The sequence below is a fragment of the Muntiacus reevesi genome, chromosome 4 (genome assembly GCF_963930625.1).
Source record: "Muntiacus reevesi chromosome 4, mMunRee1.1, whole genome shotgun sequence".
NCBI lineage: Eukaryota > Metazoa > Chordata > Mammalia > Artiodactyla > Cervidae > Muntiacus > Muntiacus reevesi.
This window is the reverse complement of record NC_089252.1, coordinates 67,016,041-67,039,605: the sequence shown is the minus strand read 5'-3', so window position 1 is coordinate 67,039,605 and position 23,565 is coordinate 67,016,041. Positions and strand designations below refer to the sequence as shown.

Below are 23,565 nucleotides of genomic sequence, written 5' to 3'. Positions count from 1 at the left end.
CAATTTCACTCCTTCAACGATTCTCACACTTGCCTCTCTTCTCCATTAATCCCTACCCTAAAGTAATACTGGTCAGCATGTTTTAAAACCAGGGCTTATGTTGAGACCATTTAACCTCTTTCCAAAACTGTGAGGTAGATATCATCATTCTCTTTCGCCACACAGGAAAACTGAGGCTTAAAAAAATGGTTTCTTAAAATCTACCCAAGGTCACACAGATAAATGGCACAAGCAGGATGAACCCAGACTGTCTGATGTCACACCCCAGGCTCCTAACTCTTCATCACTTCTTACCTGGATCACTTAAAACATGAACTCAAGGACTAGTGGCTGAGACTTCGCACTCTCAAGGCAGGGTGCCCAGGTTCTCTTTCCGGTCAGGGAACTAGATCTCACACGCTGCCACTAGAAGATCCTGGAGGCCCCTGCTGAAATCTCTAAGGCTCCTCTTTAGTTAGAAAGAAATTCCATCTTCTTCCATGGCCTGTATAAGGCTGGAAGAAGCTGGCCTCTGCCACAATTCTAACTTGGCCTCTTGCCAGGCGTCCTCCGCTTACTAGGCTATGAACATGTTGAGTGCTTTGATACACCAGCTATTGGTCTAGGAGCTGGAGGTAGTACATGACTAAAGAGACAAATGTGCTTGTCCTCATGGTGCTTATGCTCCAGGGGGTCTTCCTGCTGTCCAAGGGGTCTGCACAGTGGATACTGCTCCCACCTGTATCCTTCTTCCCCCATTCGGCCGGCTGGCTCTTTATCTTAGGGTCTTTGTTTGAACGTCGTCTCTAACAGAGCCCTTCCTCCTCTCATCAATCCACTCAAAGTAGGATCCCTGCTCACAGTTATCCTCTATCCTCTTACTTTCTCTTCACATTTTTTTTTTTTGGGAGGCCACACCATGCATCATGTGAGATCTCAGTTCCCTGTCCAGGGATGGAACCCACACTCCCTGTAGAGGAAGCGTGCATTCTTAACCACTGAATCCTTAGGAAAGTCCCTTGTCACAATTCATCACAGCTTGAAACCCTAAATATTTCTTACTTTGTTTACATATTTATCTGCCTTTCATGTATATTACAAGCTCCATGAGGACAGAGACTTTGCAGTGCCTGGCAGGGTAGGCTAAACCAGTGAATATTTACTGAGAGATGGGAATCCAGACCACCTGACCTGCCTCCTGAGAGACCTGTGTGCAGGTCAGGAAGCAACAGTTAGAACTGGACATGGAACAACAGACTGGTTCCAAACAGGAAAAGAAGCACATCAAGGCTGTATATTGTCACCTTGCTTATTTAACTTATATGCAGAGTACATCATGAGAAACGCTGGGCTTGAGGAAGCACAAGCTGGAATCAAGATTGCTAGGAGAAATATCCATAACCTCAGATATGCAGATGATACCACCCTTATGGCAGAAAGTGAACAGGAACTAAAAAGCCTCTTGATGAAAGTGAAAGAGGAGAGTGAAAAAGTTGGCTTAAAGCTCAACATTCAGAAAACTAAGATCATGGCATCACTTGATGGCAAATAGATGGGGAAACAGTGAAAACAGTGTCAGACTTCAGTTTTTCGGGCTCCAAAATCACTGCAGATGGTGATTGCAGTCATGAAATTAAAAGACACTTAATCCTTGGAAGGAAAGTTATGACCAACCTAGATAGCATATTAAAAAGCAGAGACATTACTTTGCCAACAGAGGTCCGTCTAGTCAAGGCTATGGTTTATCCAGTGGTCATGTATGGATGTGAGAGTTGGACTGTGAAGAAAGCTGAGCACTGAAAAATTGATGCTTTTGAACTGTGGTGTTGGAGAAGACTCTTGAGAGTCCCTTGGACTGGAAGGAGATCCAACCAGTCCATCCTAAAGGAGATCAGTCCTGAATGTTCATTGGAAGGACTGACGCTGAAGCTGAAACTCCAATACTTTGGCCACCTCATGTGAAGAGCTGACTCATCTGAAAAGACCCTGATGCTTAGGAGGGGTTGGGGGCAGGAGAAGGGGATGACAGAGGATGAGATGGCTGGATGGCATCACCGACTCGATAGACATGAGTTTGAGTAAACTCCAGGAGTTGGTGCTGGACAGGGAGGCCTGGCGTGCTGCGATTCATAGGGTTGCAAGGAGTTGGACACGACTGAGCGACTGGACTGAACTGAACTGAATACCACAACATTGTCAGGTTTCAGTTTCTGGGCTTCCAGTGTTGTTTTATTTAAATCTATCCTTACTTACTTAATACAAAGTCAACCTGATTATCCAGGCAGGAAGCTTCCTACAGGGTGGGCTATAAGCTTAAACCAATCAAAGCAACAGGTCCCAAATCATTCTAAACTGTATTTTTCTGTGACACATATTATATAGCTCTTCCCAAATGGGAGTGTCACTATTACAGGGCTGTCTCTAACAGACTGAAGAGGAGTTCGTCAAAAGCAGGGACTGTGTCACATCCTTTTCTTCAGCATCAAAGGCAGGGCTTTGCACTCAATTCTGGTGAACCAAAGAATGATTAAGTAGAAGAATAATGGAGGTTAAGACTTGAAAACTAGATAGATTTCAGAGCTAAAAAGGTCATTCCAGGCAAGTGCACTGATATGGACAAGCAGGAATGGTAAACCTGGGGGAGAGACAATGTCCTAAATGGAGAAGGGATATGCTGGTCAGCTTTCCCCTTCATGGAGCACAGCCTTACTGTGGCGAAGGGGCTTTGTAACTCAATGAAGCTATGAGCCATGCCATGCAGGGCCACCAAAGACGATGAGTTACAGTGACGAGTTCTGACAAGATGTGGTCCACTGGAGGAGAAAATGGCAATCCATTCCAGTATTCTTGCCTGGAGAACCCATGGACATGAGCACCTGTATGAAAGGCAAAAAGATGTGACACTCGAAGATGAGCCCCCCAGGTGGGAAGGGGTCCTATATGCTACTGGGGAAGAGCAGAGGGCAATTACCAATAGCTCCAGAAAGAATGAAGTGGCTGAGCCAACATGGGAACAACACTCAGCTATGGATGTGTGTGGTTGTAAAGTCTGCATAGGAACCTGGAATGTTAGGTCCATCAAGATAAATTGAACGAGGTCAAGCAGGAGATGGCAAGAGTGAACATCAACATCCTGGGAATCAGTGAACTAAAATGGATGGGAATGGGCGAATTTAATTCAGATGACCATCTACCACTGTGGAAAAGAATCCCTCAGAAGAAACTGAGACGCCATCATGGTCAACAAGAGTCCAAAATGCATTACTTGGGTGCAATCTCAAAAACAACTAAATAATCTCAGTTCGTTTCCAAGGCAAACCATTCAACATCATAGAAACTCAAGTCTATGCCCCAACCATTGATGCTGAAGAAGCTGAAGCTGACCAGTTTTATGAAGACCTATGGGCTTTCCAGGTGGCTCAGATGGTAAAGAATCTGCCTGCAATGCAGGAGACCTGGGACTGATCCCTGGGTCAGGAAGATCCCCTGAAGAAGGGAATGGCTACCTATTCCAGTATTCTTGCCAAGAGAATTCCAAGGACAGAGGAGCTTCTAGAATGAACACCAAAAAAAAAAAAAAAGATGTCCTTTTCATCATAGGGGATTGGCATGCAAAAGTAGGAAGTCAAGACAAACCCAGAGTAACAGGCAAGTTTGGCCACAGAGTAAAAATGAAGGAGGGCTTTTGCTAACAGAGTTCTGTCAAGAGAACATGCAAAGTGGCTGTCTGAGGAGGCTTTCTAAACAGCTGAGGAAAGAAGAGAAATGAAAGGCAAGGGACAAAGGGAAAGATATACCCAACTGAATGCAGAGTTCCAGAGAATAGCAAGGAGGGACAAGAAGGCCTTCTTAAGTGACCAATGCAAAGAAATAGAGGAAAACAATAGAATGGGAAAGACTAGAGATCTCTTCAAGAAAATTAGAGATATCAAGGGAACATCTCATGCAAGCATTGGCATGATAAAGGACAGAAATGGTATGGACCTAACAGAAGCAGAAGAGATTAAGAAGAGGTGGCAAGAATACATAGAAGAACTATACAAAAATGTCATAATGACTAAGATAACCACAATGGTGTGGTTACTCACCTAGAGTCAGACATACTGGAATGTGAAGTCAAGTGGGCCTTAGGAAGGAAGCATCACTACAAACAAAGCTAGTGGAGGTGATGGAATTCCAGCTGAGCTATTTCAAATCCTGAAAGATGATGCTGTGAAAGTGCTGTACTCAATATGCCAGCAAATTTGGAAAACTCAGCAGTGGCCACAGGAGTGGAAAAGGTCAGTTTCCATTCCAATCCCAAAGAAAGGCAATGCCAAGGAATGTTTAAACTACTGTACAATTGCACTCATTTCATGTTAGTAAGGTAATACTCAAAATCCTTCAAGCTAGGCTTCAACAGTACCTGAACTGAGAACTTCCAGATGTACAAGCTGGGTTTCGAAGGGGCAGAGGAACCAGAGATGGAATTGTCATTGTTCTTTGGAACATGGAAGAAGCAAGGGAGTTCCAGAAAAACTTCTGCTTCACTGACTACAATAAAGTGCTTGACTGTGGGGATCACGACAAATTGTGGAAAATTCTTAAAGAGATGGGATTACCAGATCACCTTTACTGTCTCCTGAGAAACTTGTATGTGGCTCAAAAAGCAACAGTTAGAACTGGACGTGGAACAACTGACAAGCAAAATTAGGAAAGGAGTACAAAAAGGCTGTATATTGTCACCTTGGTTATTTAACTTCTATGCAAAGTTCATCGTGTGAAATGCTGGGCTGGATGAAATAACAAGCTGGAATCAAGACTGTTGGAAGAAGTATCAACAACCTCAGATATGTGGATGATGCCACTCTAATGGCAGAAAGCAAAGAGGAGCGAAAGAGCCTCCTGATGAGGGTGAAACAGGAGAGTGAAAAACCTGGCTTGAAATTCAACATTCAAAAAACTAAGATCATGGCATCTGGTCCCATCACTTCACGGCAAATAGAAGGGGAAAAAGTGGAAGCAGTGATAGACTAGTATGTATAGTCAAAGCTATGGTTTTTCCAGTAGGGATGTGACAGTTGGACCATAAAGAAGGCTGGGAGCTTAAGAATTCATGCTTTCAAACTGTGGTGCTGGAGAAGACTCTTGAGAGCCCCCTGGACTGCAAAGAATTCAAACCAGTCAATCCTAAAGGAAATCAAGCCTGAATATTCATTGGCGATCTGTTGCTGAAACTCCAACACTTTGGCCACCTGATGTGAAGAGTGGACCCACTGGAAAAGACTCTGATGCTGGGAAAGATTGAAGGCAAAAGGAGAAGGGGGTGGCAGAGGATGAAACGGTTAGACAGCATTATGGAGTCAATGGACAAAAATTTTAGCAAACTCTGGGAGAGAGTGAAGCACAGAGGAGCCTGGCAGGCAACCATCCATGGAATCACAAAGAGTAGGATGTGACTTAGCAACTGATCAACAACAACACGCTGGTCCCCTTGGTCCAGACATGGACAGGCCAAGCTTATTCCCTGCGTGGAACTTTCTCTCAACCCAACCCTCCCCATTTCATTAGGCTCACTCCATTTCACTGGGGTGTCAGCTCAAATATCAGCTTGTGAGAGGCTTTTCCTGACCAGCCTACCTAAAGTTCTCTAGCACGCTCTAAAGGCTTAGCCCCACTTTCTAGATCTTTTCTCTTGTTTTTCTTAGATTACTGAAGAGATGCTCTAATGATTTTACTTATCTGTACCTGTATTAGGATCCGGACGGTCCCCTGAAGTAGGAAATGGCAACCCACTCCACTATTCTTGCCTGGACAATTTCACGGACAGAGGAGCCTGACGGGCTACAGTCCATGGGGTTGAAGAGTCAGGACGTGAGCACACATGCATGTACCAGGATTGGCTCACTTTAATTTCAAATCCAGTTTGTCAATTACTGAGATCAGGATCTAATTAAAAAATCCTGGAGCACATTTTCTTTTCCTTCTTAAAAAATATATACATTTTATTGTAAAAAGTCTGTGTTGACCACTCCTAAAACCTATAATTTAAGCGCCTTCCAACAAAACGTGGATGGATGCCACAGAGAACAGTATTTTCTTACAGGAAACAGGTACCAAGATCGTCCCAGAGGTAGGCAGGAAAGAATTTTATATTCCTCAATGGAGAAGATTCTAGGAATGGAGTAGTAATCCATAAACAAACCCGTCGAGATTAGTTAATCTTGATGAACTAGGGAGAAAAAGGTTCTAAACACCAAGAGACTTAGAAAGCACAGGGTCTTCCCTGGTGGCTCAAAGGTTAAAGCGTCTGCCCGCAATGCGGGAGACTCGGGTTCGATCCCTGGGTCGGGAAGATCCCCTGGAGAATGAAACGGCAACCCACTCCAGTATTCTTGCCTGGAGAATCCCATGGACGGAGGAGCCTGGCTACGTTAGTCCATGGGGTCGCAAAGAGTCGGACACGACTGAGCGACTTCGCTTTCACTTTCAGAGAGCACAGACCGAAGTGAGACACGATAATGTTATGTCTATTTCAATAAGTGATTTTCACAAAGTTAATTACACAGGACGTCGCCGACCACAGGCAGGCTGGTGTGGCCGAAGCCACCCAGGTTAAGCGGCGTAGCCTGAGCCACGGGCATCACGGCAGCTGCGTCTTCGGGGTGAAGTTTCCTTGCTCTGCCTTCCCCAGAGGGAAGTCGAAAAGTCTGTGAAACGGCCATCTGGATTCATGATTTTTAACCCAGAGATATTCCGAAGAGCAAGGCAAAGGCGACCAGAAGCGGCTTCATGTTGCACTTGGTAAGAAACTACAGAACCTGGGGCCCAAAGACACATTAGCGGCGGCCGAGGGAGGGTCTAAGGGAGAGAAATGCACGCCCCAAAGGGAGTAGCCCCGAAGTCCCCACCTGGGGCCCCGCGGCAGCAGCGCAGGGTTTGCCCGCTCCCGCCGCTCCAGCGCGCGGGCGCGGGCGCCTCACCTGCAGGCTTGTCTGCAGCCATCTTCCCGCCTCGGCTCGGATTCTTCCCTGCAGGTGGCGTGGCCTTCACTCCAGCTGCCCAGCTGGCTGCTGTCCTGGACGTCGGAGGACGAGCCCGCGCCCACCCCGGCTCCGGGCCCCTGGGTTCCGGCCTGGGGAGTGGGCAGACGGCGGGCGAAGGAAGTGACGAAGGCTAGTTCGCGTCGTCTAGCAACAGCAACAGCAGCGTCCCTTGCCCCTGCGGCGCCACTGCCTCCACTTGCGCGCGGCTTCCGCCCCGCGGAGTCCCCTGACACATTACTTCCGGGAGCCGAGGCCGGCGTGGGAACTGCGCCTGGCCCCGCCCCACGCCAGCGTCCTCGGTGCCCCGCCCCCACGGCGTGAGCGTGCCGGCCGGCGTGCGCTCGCTCGCGCCTCTGCGCGTGTGCGGGACCAGCTGGGCTGAACAGGGTCCCTTGTGCTTATACTGGTAGCGATTGGTAAGTATGCGAATTCTCGTCCCTTGTTTCACGTGAAACCACAACTACACCTCATATCTATGTGTTAAGCATTGAGCCTTGCACCTGGCTTGTACACCTGTAATGATTTCTCACAGCTTTGTGAGCAGGCACAGTTGCGGGTCCGTGTTAGGAAGCAAAACATTTCTTTTAGAAGTTTTAGATTTACAGAAAAATTGCAGATGATACTTGGAACTTGTGTACTCCTCACCTTGTTGTGAGAAGCTTGAATAATTATTCGAGACGTACCCTACTGAGGTACGTCTGTCACATATGAGAAACCACCTCGGTTGGTATATTATTATTAACTAAATTCAGTGTTTTAAAATTTTAAAAAACTTTTTTTTCAGCTAGTGTCCCTTTTCTGTCTCAGGATCTTGTCCAAGACGCCAGATTAAATTTATTCATGTATTCTTAGGCTTTTTTTTTTTTTTTTTACTATGCCCCGAGGCTTGTACGACGTTCGTTTCCCTTACCGGGTATCTAACCGAGGCGGGCATCAGATTCCTAATCACTGGACCGCCAGGGAGTTCCCTCCTTAGGCTGTTCTTGACTGTGATCGCTTCTCAGATTTTCCTTGTTCTTAATGACTTTGACAGCTTTGAAGAGTACTGGTCAGGACTTTTGAAGAATGGACCTGGATTTGGGTCTATACATTTTTTTTAATGGTGAGACTAGGGTAATAGGTTTTAGGGAGAAAGATTACGAAAGTGACTAGCCATTCATGTTGCTGCAAATGGCGTTATTTCATTCTTTTTAATGGCTGGATAGTATTCCATTGCTTATATAAACCACATTCTCTTTACATGGACATTTATTTTATATTGTGGTTATAACCAAATACTACATTATTATATTGCTCAAATTGTTTCAGCTTTGTTAATTGGGAGCTTTTTCAGGTTTACTCCATGTCCCTTTAACATGGTTGCCCATGAAAAAAAACCCCTTCTAATTCATATTAACATATACACAGACAAGTACACAAAGCATAAACACTGTTTTTTGAATTTTCATCATTTCAGCATATCCACATAACCAGCACCCAGAGAAATGATGACACTACCCACCTGCACAAGCCCCCTCGTGCCTCCTCCCATCCCCCCCCACAAGGGTGATTCCTAACTGATGGCTAACACCATTGATTATTCACCTGTTTTCAAACTTAATAAGAAAAAATAAAATAAACTTAATAAGAGTGGATCACAGCATATTTTCTTGAGAATCTGGCTTCTTTTGCTCCATCTTACAAGATTCAACCACGTTGTTGAGCAGCGTTAGTTTCTCACTGTTATGTAATGTACCATTACGCAAATGTATCATAATTGAGGTATTCATTTATTGCTGAGTAGTTGGGTATTTTGTCTATGCCCAATAAGGCTAATATGAATATTCTAGTATGTCTTTTGATGAGTATGTTAGAACCCACATAAAAAGACACCTGAAGTATTTATTGATCTTGCTGCTGTGAGGAGCCTCTCAATAAAAACGGAATTAGCAGGAAATTGATAGAATTTGGGCACTTGCTGAATGATTTTAAAGAGAGATTAGGGAAGTTGGTGGGTTGGCAGTTTGGAATTAGATGCATTCAGGAAGCAGACAATCAGAGTTCCAGTGTCATAGTTTTTATCCAGGAGGCAGGAGGATTAGAGCAAGGCTGGAGTTATCCTTGGTCAAGGGGCAGCATCACTCGTGTCAGAAGAAGGGGGTGTTCCATCATTGTTGCTCTTGTGGAGGGCTTTGTTTCTGTCTTGTTGCCGCAACAATCATGGCATAAGCTTCTCTGAACATGTTCGTATCCTGTGAGAGCTGTGTATGTCCAGCTGGGAATGTTCTGCTAGCAGAATTGTGTCTCACTTTCTTAGTCTCCAGGCTTGTCAGCAGAGCCAGTTTTCACTTGCTCACATGTGGTCCCCGCTGTGGGTCCTTATCCATTTCACAGATCAGGAAAATTAGGCCCAGATGTTAACCCGCTTTCCCAAGTAACAAGACTATAAGCAACTGCTATCTTAACCTCTGTATTCAGCTTTAAAGTTTAGGAATTCGCCTGTATTGAAGACATCTCAGGTCTCTTCTCTCATCTTTCAATATTGGCAGTTCTCCCTCGTTTACAGAGAGGGAGAAGAGTTAATTCAGAAGTGGGAGATGGAGAATGTCAGTGGTCTCTGCTGTGTCACCAACCATGACGAGTCAGTTCACGTCCAGCGAGTGATGGTATGACTGTGTACCCACAGTGCCTCAAACCTATGTGGTCTTTGCCACTTGTGGAAGCCTGTCTCCAAGAATGGTTGCCAGCAGTTCCTCCCATCCCAATAGACACATACTGCTCTTCTCCCCGCTTTGAAGATGAGCTGAGACTTGCTTGGACCAACCGAATGCAGAAGTGATCCTGAGCCAGTTTTGGTTCTAGCCCTTGAAAGGCATGGCAGCGTCCACTTTTCCACTCTTGTACTCACCTGCCATCCTGCGAGGCTGTCCTGCTAAAGACTATGGGAAGGAGATCCAAGATGCCCCAACTGACAGCCAGCACCAAGGTTCCTGACGTAACAGTGAAGCCTTCTTGAACCTTTCAACCCAGACCAGCTGCCAGGTCAATGCAGTCAGGTAAGTGATCCTAGCTCCCATCATATGAAGCAGAAAAACTGCTCAGTCAACCCCCAGAAGCGTGAAAAATAAGAGGTCATTGTTTTTGGGTATCTAATTTTTAAAACTGAGATATAAGCACATACCATGCAATTTACCCTTTTATTGGATTGGCCAAAAAGATCACTTAGTTTTAAGTAAAAAAGGCACTTTTATTTTTACCAAGACCCTTATTGGACAGTGCATTATTAACTGAACAAACTTTTTGGCCAACCCAATAAAATATACAATTTCATGGTTTTTAGTATATTCACAAAGTTGTACAAACATTACCAATATCTGATTCTGTGTCAAACTGCCATAGTAGAATTTTTTTTTAGTGACTCAGTGATTTCTTTTCCTTGAGGACATTTCCAATTTACAAGTGAAGAAAAAATATGTTAAACGTATTTGTATTACTCTCTGAAACATGAATTCTGGAAGATTATTGCAACTATAAATATGGAAAAATTGAGTAATTAAAGTTTTATCATGATGATGAGAGATTTTAGAACATAGGGAAGTACAGAATATGCTATGATGTTTATTTACCACTCAGATTTGACCGGTGTCAATGTGTGCCACGTTTTCTTTTGAAAATCATCACTGGTATAGATGAGTTCAGTTTATATTCCCTTCCTGATTTTATTTCCCTTACTCCTTTCCCAGAGGTAGCCACTGCTCTAAAGATGTTATGTGTCCCTGAAGTCCATGTTTAAAACATAATATACGCTTTAAAAAATTTATTTTCATTCATTCAACTTTATATAAACATCACACCGATAGGGCCATTATGAAACTATTTTTACCCAACCCTGTGTTTTTTAAGATTTAAATATATATTCATCAGTTCAGTTCACTCAATCATGTCCAACTCTTTACAACCCCATGGACTGCAGCACGCCAGGCTCCTCTGTCCATGGGATTCTCCTGGCAAGAATACTGGAGTGGGTTGCCATGCCCTCTTCCAGAGGATCTTCCGGATCAAGGGATTGAACCTGCAAAAATATATATTCATAATGTATAATATTTATACAAAATATATCATAAACATGTAATATATACTTAAACAACATATATAGTTTATTTTAACTACTGTTCAGTATTCCACCAAATCATTATCACTTAGGTATAGTTTGGTGGTATGATCCCTACATGAAAGTCTCATAAATGATAAAGGGCTTTCCTGGTGTTCCTGTGGTTAAGACTCCATGCTTCCACTGCAAGGGGACTGCAGGAGGTGTGGGTTTGATACCTGGTCAGGGAGCTAGGATTATACATGTTACCCAGCATGGCCAAAAATTTTTTTAAAAAGCAGGAAAAGGCATTAATTATCTCACTGATGAGTAGTCTGTAGGTAGACTATTCCAGTGGTAGGTCAGTGACTCACAATGTCAAGATGCAATTTGGCATCCCTGGGATTCTGTCTGTCTTCCTCTTGTGGTCCCAAGATAGCCGCCGTAACTCTGAGCATCATACTCTTGCCTGTCTTGGTACCCAAAGCAGGAAGTGGACAAAGAGGGCAAAGCATTTTCCTTTTCTAGCTTTATTCTCTATCAAGTAGGTACCACGTTCCATCAAACCCAAGATACTATCAGTTTACTATTAAAAATAAAGAGCGCCAACAATTAACCTGACTTAATGCTTTCTTATCCCTTAGAATTTTTATTTGATGCTTATAAAGTACCTCTTTGAGACAAAAACATAAAATTTAAAAATATTATATATTACTCTTGAGCATACAAAACAAAATAGAAATGATATAAGTTAGTTATGGCATTTTCAGAACATTTTCCCACCAGAGTTCCCCTTTAAATTGCTTTTCAATTCAGTGCCTTCCCTGTCTGTCTTCTTCCCCAAGACATCACTCTCTGTGCTCCCAGGAACACAGGCAGGACAGCCATCTCCTCACAGAATCACCACAGTTAATTGCAGGAGTCCCATTCTGTAGGTTTTAGTTCTGACACTTTCTGGCTCTTCCCAGAAGATGTCACAAACCAGTAGGCTTTTGGATCAAGTTTGCACACACGTGGGGAATAACACACCACAGCAGTCCTCTGACGGATTGATTGTGAGAAGCCTGCCGATTTCAGAAATGAAAGAATGTGTCTCAAAATCAGTGCAGTAGTGAATTGTCCCCAGAAGCCTCTCACCAAAATCTTCCCTTCGTTCTCCTTGGTCAAATCGGTTGCCTGCCCACCGCTGGATCAATTACTGGCAAAAGAGATTCCAGTGTGTGCTTTGGGTTCATTGTGATGCATCCACAGAGCATTGATGTGGGGAATCAATAAAATCGGGGTTTCATTAAATAGGAGGAGCAGGAAATGACTGCTGACAGGACCGTCTCATCATGTTAGCTGATTTGTCTCTTATGGACAAGACTCTTAAGTCATTTCCAGTTTTCATTTTATTGGGAGAACCTGAATGAACCTTTTGGCTAACCCAAAAAGTACAACCAAAAAATGACAAATATAGCCATAGAGCCCACCCTTGCCCATGTGCACGATTATGAGAGTTTCTCTAGGCTGCACACTATAAGATGGAGTTTTGCTGAAAATGTAACAAATTCTGTGTGTCCACCCCCAGCTTCATCTCATCATGGACTTGTTTTGTTTACTCTTTTCCTCTTCTGATGTTTTGCTGCTGGAATATTTTAAAGCAAGACCCACACATCGTACCCATTCACTTCTAAACACTTCAGTATGCAACCTCGAAAGGAATATCCAAATACTTTCTTGCCTAACCACAATGCCATTATCCCATCTAACAAAATTTCAAATAATTCCTTAATATTCAATTACCAAGCTGTACTCAAATTTCCTCTATTGTAGAAAAATACTCTTTATAATTTCTGTTTAAAATCAGGATCAAACAAGATCCCTTTTATTTGGTTATGTCTCTTGTGTTTCTTATAAGGCTTTTAAGTCTTATGTTTCTCTTAATCTAGAGCAGTTTCCTCCCCTTTTATTTTTTCTTTCATTGACTGGTTGATGAAATTAGAATCCAATATAAGATCCCTCCTTTGAGATCTGGTGTATTGCTTCCTTTATGGTCAGTATTTCCTGTGCCCTAGAGATCACTTTTATAACTTTTAGATTTTTATTTATTTATTTTTGTCTGTGCTGGGCCTTCATTGCTGCTCAGGCTTTTCTCTGGTTGTGGCGAGTGGGGGCTACTCTCTAAGTGTGGTGTGCAGGCTTCTCATCGGGGCTTTCCAGGAGCCGCTAGTGGTAGAGAGCCCATTTGCCAATGCAGGAGACATAAAAGGTGCTGTTTCAACCCCTGGAGGAGGGCATGGCAACCCACTCCAGTATTCTTGCCTGGAGAATCCCGTGGACAGAGGAGCCTGTTGGACTACCGTCCATGGGGTCACAAAGAGTCAGACACTGCTGACGCGGCATTGTGGTGGCTTCCCTTGTTGTGGAGTGTGGGCTCCAGAGCACTTGGGCTTCAGTGGTTGTGGCTCTTGAGCTCTAGAGCATAGGCTCAATAGTGGTGCACGGGCTGAGCTGCTCCGGGGCATGTGGGATCTCCCCAGTTCAAGGACTCAACCTGTCACCTGCCCTGGTAGGTGGGTTCTTTACCACTGAGCCACCTTCCCTGGCAGCTGGCCCGAGATCAGTTTTAAAGGCTTGATTATATCATGGAAGATATTAAGAAGAGGTGGCAAGAATACACAGAAGAGCTGTACAAAAAAGATCTTCACGACCCAGATAATCACAATGGTGTGATCACTCACCTAGAGCCAAACATCCTGGAATGTGAAGTCAAGTGGGCCTTAGGAAGCATCACTATGAACAAAGCTAGTGGAGGTGATGGAATTCCAATTGAGCTATTTCAGATCCTGAAAGATAATGCTGTGAAAGTGCTGCACTCAATATGTCAGCAAATTTGGAAAACTCAGCAGTGCCCACAGGACTGGAAAAGGTCAGTTTTCATTCCAATCCCTAAGAAAGGCAATCCCAAAGAATGCTCAAACTACCGCACAATTGCACTCATTTCACACGCTAGTAAAGTAATGCTCAAAATTCTCCAAGCCAGGCTTCAGCAATACGTGAACCGTGAACTTCCAGATGTTCAAGCTGGTTTTAGAAAAGGCAGAGGAACCAGAGATCAAATTGCCAAGATCTGCTGGATCATTGAAAAAGCAAGAGAGTTCCAGAAAAACATCTATTTCTGCTTTATTGACTACGCCAAAGCCTTCAACTGTGTGGATCACAATAAACTATGGAAAATTCTTCAAGAGATGGGAATATCAGACCACCTGACTGGCCTCTTGAGAAACCTGTATGCAGGTCAGGAAGCAACAGTTAGGACTGGACATGGAACAACAGACTGGTTCCAAATCGCGAAAGGAGTACAGCAAGGCTGTATATTGTCACCCTGTTTATTTAACTTACATGCAGAGTATATTGTGAGAAACGCTGGGCTGGAGGAAGCACAAGCTGGAATCAAGATTGCTGGGAGAAGTATCAATAACCTTAGATATGCAGATGACACCACCCTTACGGCAGAAACTGAAGAGGAACTAAAAAGCCTCTTGATGAAAGGGAAAGAGGAGAGTGAAAAAGTTGGCTTAAAGCTCAACATTCAGAAAACTAAGATCGTGGCATCTGGTCCCATCACTTCATGGCAAATAGATGGGGAAACAGTGGAAACAGTGGCTGGCTTTTTTTCTTGGGGCTCCAAAATCACTGCAGATGGTGACTGCAGCCATGAAATTAAAAGACACTTACTCCTTGGAAGGAAAGTTATGACTAACCTAGACAGCGTGTTAAAAACCAGAGGCATTACTTTGTCAACAAAGGTCCATTTAGTCAAGGCTATGGTTTTTCCAGTAGTCATGTATGGATGTGAGAGTTGGACTATAAAGAAAGCCGAGCGCCGAGGAATTGATGCTTTTGAACTGTGGTATTGGAGAAGACTCTTGAGAGTCCCTTGGACTGCGAGGAGATCCAACCAGTCCATCCTAAAGGAAATCAATTCTGGGTGTTCATTGGAAGGACTGATGTTGAAGCTGAAACTCCAGTACTTTGGCCCCCTCATGGGAAGAGCTGACTCATTTGAAAAGACTCTGATGCTGGGAAAGATTGAGGGCAGGAGGAGAAGGGGACGACAGAGGATGAGATGCTGGATGGTATCACCAACTCAATGTACATGGGTTTGGGTGGACTCTGGGAGTTGGTGATGGACAGGGAGGCCTGGCGTGCTGCGGTTCATGGGGTTGCAAAGAGTCGTACATGACTGAGTGACTGAACTGAACTGAGCTATATTATTGTTCAGTTTTTTTTCCCTTGAAAATCCTTCCTGGGTGGTGCTGTGTACTTTCTGCATCACTGTCTGGAGGTATATGATATTTGCTATCCAATTTAAAAATTTTTTTATTTATTTTGGGCTGCGCTGGGTCTGCATTGCTGCAGGTGGCTTTCTGTAGTTGCAGTGACTGGGGCTGCTCCCTAGTTGTGGTGCACAGGCTTCTTATTGCGGTAGCTTTTCTTGTGGAGCACGGGCCCTGGGGTGTGGCTCAGTAGTTATGGTGCATAGGCTTGGTTACCCCACAGCATGTGGAGTCACCTTGGACCAGGGATCGAACTCGTGTCCCCTGCCTTGGCAGGTGGATTCTTAGCCGCTACCGCCAGGGAAGTCTCTCATTTTTAAAAAATTTGTATTTTAGTTTAGTTCAGTTCAGTTTAGTTTAGGTCTTGGCAATACTGTGTGGCATGTGGGATCTTAGTTCCCTGACTAGGGATCGAACCTGCATCCTCTGCTTTGGAAGTGCAGAGTCATAACCAGTGGGTGGCCAGCAAATTCCTACTATCTCATTTGTGTGTGTGTGTGTGTGTGTGTGTGTGTGTGTGTGTGATATTAAGATAGATTCTACCCAGTCTTGTAGAATCTGACTGATCCTACCCAGTCTCTGATGACTTAGAGGGGTGTGAGGGGGAGAGGGAGGCTCAAGAGAAAGGGGTATATGTATAATTATGGCTGATTTGTATTATTGTACAGCAGAAATCAACACAACATTGTAAAGCAATTTTTGTCCAATTAAAAAATAAATTTAAAAAAATTAAAAGAAAAAAAAAAAAGATTGATCCTAGGGAATTCCTTGGCAGTCCAGCCATTAGGACCCCAAGCTTACTGTCAAGGGCCTGGGTTTGATTCCTGGTCGGGGAAATAAGATTTTACAAGCCTTGCAGCATGGCCAAAAAAATATAAAAAAGATTGTTCCTTGGGTTTGTATAGTGCCAGTCTGATCTTTATACATTTCCTGTCAGCCTTTTCCCTAATGATTTCAGAAGCGCTAGTGACCACTTTAATCAGGTATTTCGCTAATAGTTGAAACAATTTACACATTTTGACACTCCCGCATCTCTTAACTAGGATAAGGGCTGAGAGTCTCCATGGATTTCACACTCTAGGATCTCCCTCGCCTTTCCCTAGTCCTAGGCCTGGCTAGAATTCTTCCTCACTGAAAACCTTTCCCTTGTCCACAGAGATGATTGGTTACACTGAAATTCAGTGTATATCAGAAAGGCAGGAGGAATGCTTAGTTCTCTATGATTATCAATTTTCCAAGCGATCAGTTGATGTCCCAGCAATCTCTATGTCTATTTCTTTTCTAAAAAATTATTCAAAATTCATTTTTTATATGTTCAGTATATTTTAATCAACTGCTTTGGAAGTGCAGAGTCATAACCAGTGGGTGGCCAGCAAATTCCTACTATCTCATTTGTGTGTGTGTGTGTGTGTGTGTGTGTGTGTGTGTGTGTGTGAGATATTAAGATAGATTCTACCCAGTCTTGTAGAATCTGACTGATCCTACCCAGTCTCTGATGACTTAGAGGGGTGTGAGGGGGAGAGGGAGGCTCAAGAGAAAGGGGTATATGTATAATTATGGCTGATTTGTATTATTGTACAGCAGAAATCTCTATGTCTATTTCTTTTCTAAAAAATTATTCAAAATTCATTTTTTATATGTTCAGTATATTTTAATCAACTGCATGCCTTCATATTCTTGAAATCAAAATTATTCCATGTGTGCACGTGGGCGCACACAGCCCTGATGATTGTCCATTATTATACCTCTACTGTGGCTCAATGGTAGAGAACCTGCTTGCCAAGGCAGGAGACTCTGCTGCTGCTGCTGCAGCTAAGTCGCTTCAGTCGTGTCCAACTCTGTGCGACCCCATAGACGGCAGCCCACCAGGCTCCCCCGTCCCTGGGATTCTCCAGGCAAGAACACTGGAGTGGGTTGCCATTTCCTTCTCCATTGCATGAAAGAGAAAAGTGAAAGTGAAGTCGCTCAGTCAGCAGGAGACTCAGGAGATGCCAATCAATCCGTTGGTCAGGAAGATTCCATGGAAGAGGAAATGGCAACCCAACTCCAGTTTTCTTGCCTGGAGAGTCCTATGGACGGAGGAGCCTGGAGGGCTACAGTCCATGGGGTCGAAAAGTGTCAGAACAACTTAGCAACTAAGTATGAAGCAGAGTGGTAAGCAGACTATGCTCTTAATCCCCAGTTTAGCTGTTGTCATTGTGTACATGTTTTAGGTACACCTTTATGTTCATCCAAGGCCAAATTTCCCTGTTACTCTGGGTGTTTCTTGACTTCCTACTTTTGCATTCCAGTCCCCTATAATGAAAAGGATGTCTTTTTTTCGGTGTTAGTTCTAAAAGATCTTGTAGGTCTTCATAGAACCGTTCAACTTCAGCTTCTTCAGCGTTACGGGTTGGGTCATAGGCTTGGATTACCGTGATATTGAATAGTTTGCCTTGGAAATGAACAGAGATCATTCTGTCATTTTTGAGATTGCATCCAAGTACTGCATTTCAGACTCTTTTGTTGACCATGATGGCAACTCCATTTCTTCTAGGGATTCCTGCCCACAGTAGTAGATATAATGGTCATCTGAGTTAAATTCACCCATTCCAGTTCATTTTAGTTCGCTGATTCCTAGAATGTCGACATTCACTCTTCCCATCTCCTGTTTGACCACTTCCAATTTGCCTTGATTCATGGACCTAACATTCTAGGTTCCTATGTAATATTGCTCTTTACAGCATCGGACCTTGCTTCTATCACCAGTCACATCCACAACTGGGTATTGTTTTTGCTTTGGCTCCATCCCTTCATTCTTTCTGGAGTTATTTCTCCACTGGTCTCCAGTAGCATATCGGGTGCCTAACGACCTGGGGAGTTCCTCTTTCAGTTCCTCTTTCCTATCATTTTGCCTTTTCATACTGTTCATGGGGTTCTCAAGGCAAGAATACTGAAGTGGTTTGCCATTCCCTTCTCCAGTGGACCACATTCTGTCAGACCTCGCCACCATGACCCGTCCGTCTTGGGTGGCCCCACACGGCATGGCTTAGTTTCATTGAGTTAGACAAGGCTGTGATCCTGTGATCAGATTGGCTAGTTTTCTGTGATTATGCTTTTAGTGTGTCTGCCCTTTAATGCCCTCTCGCAACACCTACCATCTTACTTGGGTTTCTCTTACCGTGGACGTGCAGTATCTCTTCACGGCTGCTCCAGCAAAGCGCAGCCGCTGCTCCTACCTTGGATGAGGGCTATCTCCTCACGGCCGCCCCTCCTGACCTTGAACGTGGAGTAGCTCCTCTTGGCCCTCCCCTGCGCAGCAGCTGTTCCTTGGACGTGGGGTAGCTTCTCTCGGCCGCTGCACCTGACCTAGGGTGTGGGGTAGCTTGTCCCTGAAGGCTAATAGAGTTTTGCCAAGAGGACACACTGGCCATAGCAAACACCCTCTTCCAACAACACAAGAGAAGACTCTACACATGGACATCACCAGATGGTCAACACTGAAATCAGATTGATTATATTCTTTGCAGCCAAAGATGGAGAAACTCTATGCAGTCAGCAAAAACAAGATCAGGAGCTGACTGTGGCTCAGATCATGAACTCCTTATTGCCAAATTCAGACTTAAACTGAAGAAAGTAGGGAAAACCACTAGACCATTCAGGTATGACCTAAATCAAATCCCTTACGATTATACAGTGGAAGTGAGAAATAGATTTAAGGGACTAGATCTGATAGACAGAGTGTCTGATGAACTATGGACGGAGGTTCATGACATTGTATAGGAGACAGGGATCAAGACCATCCCCATGGAAAAGAAATGCAAAAAGGAAAATGGTTGTCTGAGGAGGCTTTACAAAAAGCTGTAAAAAGAAGAGAAGCAAAAAGCAAAGGAGAAAACAGGAGATATTCCCATTTGAATGCAGAGTTCCAAAGAATAGCAACGAGAGTTAAGAAAGCCTTCCTCAGAGATCAATGCAAAGAAATAGAGGAAAACAATAGAATGGGAAAGACTAGAGATCTCTTCAAGAAAATTAGAGATACCAAAGGAACATTTCATGCAAGGATGGGTTCGATAAAGGACAGAAATGGTATGGACCTAACAGAAGCAGAAGATATTAAGAAGAGGTGGCAAGAATACACAGAAGAACTGTACAAAAAAGATCTTCACAACCCAGATAATCATGATGGTGTGATCACTCACCTAGAGCCAGACATCCTGGAATGTGAAGTTGGGTGGGCCTTAGAAAGCATTACTACAAACAAAGCTAGTGGAGGTGATGGAATTCCTGTTGAGCTATTTAAAATCCTGAAAGATGATTCTGTGAAAGTGCTGCACTCAATATGCCAGCAAATTTGGAAAACTCAGCAGTGACCACAGGACGGGAAAAGGTCAGTTTTCATTCCAGTCCCAAAGAAAGGCATTGTCGAAGAATGCTTAAACTACCGCACAATTGCACTCATCTCACATGCTAATAAAGTAATGCTCAAAATTCTCCAAGCCAGGCTTCAGCAATATGTGAACCGTGAACTTCCAAGTGTTTAAGCTGGTTTTAGAAAAGGCAGAGGAACCAGAGATCAAATTGACAAGATCCGCTGGATCATTGAAAAAGCAAGAGAGTTCCAGAAAAACATCTATTTCTGCTTTATTGACTACGCCAAAGCCTTTGACTGTGTGGATCATAATAAACTGTGGAAAATTCTTCAAGAGATGGGAATACCAGACCACCTGACCTGCCTCTTGAGAAACCTATATGCAGGTCAGGAAGCAACAGTTAGGACTGGACATGGAAGAACAGACTGGTTCCAGATCACGAAAGGAGTACATCAAGGCTGTATATTGTCACCCTGCTTATTGAACTTATATGCAAAGTACATCATAAGAAATGCTGGGCTGGATGAAGCAAGCTGGAATCAAGATTGCCGGGAGAAATATCAATAACCTCAGATATGCAGAAGACACCACCCTCATGGCAGAAAGTGAAGAGGAACTAAAAAGCCTCTTGATGAAAGTGAAAGAGGAGAGTGAAAAAGTTAGCTTAAAGTTCAACATTCAGAAAACTAAGATCATGGCATCTGGTCTCATCACTTCATGGGAAATAGATGGGAAACAGTGGAAAAAGTGTCAGACTTTTATCTTTTCGGGCTCCAAAATCACTGCAGATAGTGATTACAGCCGTGAAATTAAAAGATGCTTACTCCTTGGAAGGAAAGTTATGACCAACCTAGATAGCATATTGAAGACATTAGTTTGCCAACAAAGGTCCATTTAGTCAAGGCTATGGTTTTTCCAGTAGTCATGTATGGATGTGAGAGTTGGACTGTGAAGAAAGCTGAGTGCCAAAGGATTGATGCTTTTGAACTGTGGTGTTGTAGAAGACTCTTGAGAGTCCCTTGGACAGCAAGGAGATCCAACAGTTCATCCTAAAGGAGATCAGTCCTGGGTGTTCATTGGAAGGACTGATGCTGAAACTGAAACTCCAATATTTTGGCCACCTCATGTGTAGAGTTGACTCATTGAAAAAGACCTTTATGCTTAGGAGGGGTTGGGGGCAGGGGAGAAGGGGACGACAGAGGATGAGATGGCCGGATGGCATCACCGACTGGACGGACATGAGTTTGAGTAAACTCCGGGAGTTGGTCATGGTAGGGAGGCCTGGCATGCTGTGATTCATGGGGTCACAAAGAGTCAGATATTACTGAGCGACTGAAATGAACTGATGTTCATCAGTTTCTTTGCTTATCCTTGCTTCTTCTTTTTTTTAAAGTATCTATATTGAGATATAATTCATGTACCATACAACTCATCTATTTATTTATTTTATTATTTTTTAAGATATTTATTTTTATTTATCTGACTGCGTTGGGTCTTAGTTACAGCATGCAGGATGTTCGAGCTTCATTGCATCCCATGGGATCTTTATTTGAGGCATGTGAACTCTTAGCTCTGGCATGTAGGATCTAGTTCCCTGACCAGGAATAGAACTCAGGCCCCCTCCATTGGGAGCACGGAGTCTTAGCTACTGGACCACCAGGGAAGTCCCACAGTTCTATTTAAAGTGCACGGTTTGGTGGTTTTTAATATATTCACAAAGTTGTGCGATCACCCCCGCATTCTAATTCTAGAACATTTTCGTCATATTCAAAAGAAGCCCTGTACCCTTTACTAGCCATTCTCAGTTCCTCCCAACCCACATTACCTTGATTCTAGAACAAGAAGCCACCCTGAGGATGTAGCCCTCGCCTCACATGTACTGCCCCATCCCCCGTGTCCTCTCTTTTTTACCCTTTTCCAACCACTTACCCCTGATAATCAGTGTCTTAAGTTCCTGAGACTCGCACATTCCCCCACCTGTAAAAATATGTAAAATGTGAACATGTCTGAAGTAGAGACTCTTAGCCACTTACCACAAATGCGTTCATCTTCAAAGTCATACAGTCAGGGGAGGGTGGGATGGATAAATTGTGAGATTGGGATTGACAGATACACACTACTGTGTATAAGATAGATAACTAATGAGGACCTACTGTATAGCACAGGGAACTCTATTCAATACTCTGTAATGACCTATATGGGAAAAGAATCTAAAAAAGTTTGGGTATGTGTGTAACTGATTTGCTTTGCTGTAAGTGGAAACTAACACGGCATTATAAATCAACTATACTCCAATAAAAAAGAAAACACTGACTATAACAAAAAACCCAAAGTCACACAGTTTGTAGTTTTTACTCCCTTCTCCTACTTTCCCTGGCAGCCAGGTATAACCACATAACTACTGCTTTAAAAGGTTGTTGCATGTCTTTTTCTCTTTTCTCCCAGTTCTCCATCCTGCTGTCTGGATTGTAAATGTGACAGCTGGAACTCTAGTAGCTATCTTAGACCCTGAGGCCAAGGTCTTTGGGGCAGAGGAGTGTAAAGCTTAAAGAACCTGCATACCTCATGATATCTTAGATACTCCATACCAGTTCCAGACTGTCTTTGGGTGTGTGTTGCATGCAAGATTTATTCATTGTAAATTTGGATGTTCTATCACATAATGCTCAAACTAATCCTAACTGCTTCAGTTTTTAAATGAAACTAAGGAATAAATCTGATTTGATTTTTGCTTGTGTCATCTAAAGTTACTATTTCATTATTTACAGTCCTACATAAATCCTGTAATAACAGAATGAAAACTATAAGTTTATATTAGAAATGTTGGTATTGTGATATCATCAGGGTTAATATGTTGATGTCCATGTGTATGTTTGTGTGTATTATATAATATTTTGTAATAAATGAGAAGCAAAAGGAGCAGAAAAATACTGTCCTAAGAGTGCTTCTTTGGGGGATGTGACCTAGTCCAGGAGTCAGGAGATTCAGAGAAAGCCTGAAGAAGCTAGATCTGAAAGGTAGAAATGAACAAGGTATAGGGAAGAGCAGGTGCAAAGGCCTGTGATGGGAGGGATGCTACTGAGTGTGAGATGAACATAGACTCACTGTGGCTTGAGCAGAGAGAATGAGGGGCAGGGATGACTCCTTTCAGACAGGCCATATTAAGAGTTCTGTTTGTTTCCTGTCCCACAGGGATCGCCTGATGTTCAGTGTTTGGGCTTCCCAGGTGGCGCTAGTGCAGGAGACATAAGAGACGTGGGTTTGATCCCTGGGTTGGGAAGATCCCCTGGAGGAGGACATGGCAACTCATCCCAGTATTCTTGCCTGGAGAATTCCATGGACAGAGGAGCCTGGTGGGTTGCAAAGAGTCGAACATGACTGAAGCGACTTAGCACGCATGCTCGTCTAGTGTTTTAGAAACTGTTCTTTTTCATATATTTTTGTCGTTTTGTTGTTTTCTCTACCTTTTCCTCAATGGTTACTTAGTATTCCATGGTATAAGTGTGTCCTGATTTATCTAGTAAATCCTGCACAATGATCATTGAGATGTTTCCTAATTTTCTGGTATTTCAACCAGTCTTACAACTAACATCTTTACACATGAACCTTGTCTTCCATTGCACAGTAGCTGTGTAGACACAATTTGTCAATAGAAGGGGCTGATGGAGGAAAAACCAAATGCAGATACTCTTTAGGTAAATTAAACAAGACTTCTCTCTCATGGTCATTTTTCTTTCCAGAACTGCTGTTTCACTCCAGTCAACCTCCTTCAGGAACGCCCAGTTTAATAGGTAGGTCAGTACCTGTAAATCCCTGTT

At 43.5% G+C, this 23,565-nt stretch overlaps 1 protein-coding gene across 2 annotated transcripts in view; it reads right to left on the bottom strand.

Annotated features, from left to right (window-relative positions):
• Positions 1-7,209, bottom strand: part of CNOT10 (CCR4-NOT transcription complex subunit 10) — a 57,660-nt gene extending 50,451 nt beyond the window's left edge. Inside the window, exon 1 of one of the 2 annotated variants that reach the window (XM_065935232.1) lies at positions 6,942-7,209. In XM_065935232.1, the coding sequence (XP_065791304.1) occupies positions 6,942-6,963 (22 nt within the window). In that variant the 5' untranslated portion in view covers positions 6,964-7,209. The remainder of the gene's footprint in view (positions 1-6,941) is intronic. The other variant, XM_065935231.1, reaches the window with a different exon arrangement.
• Positions 7,210-23,565: the final 16,356 nt, after the last annotated feature.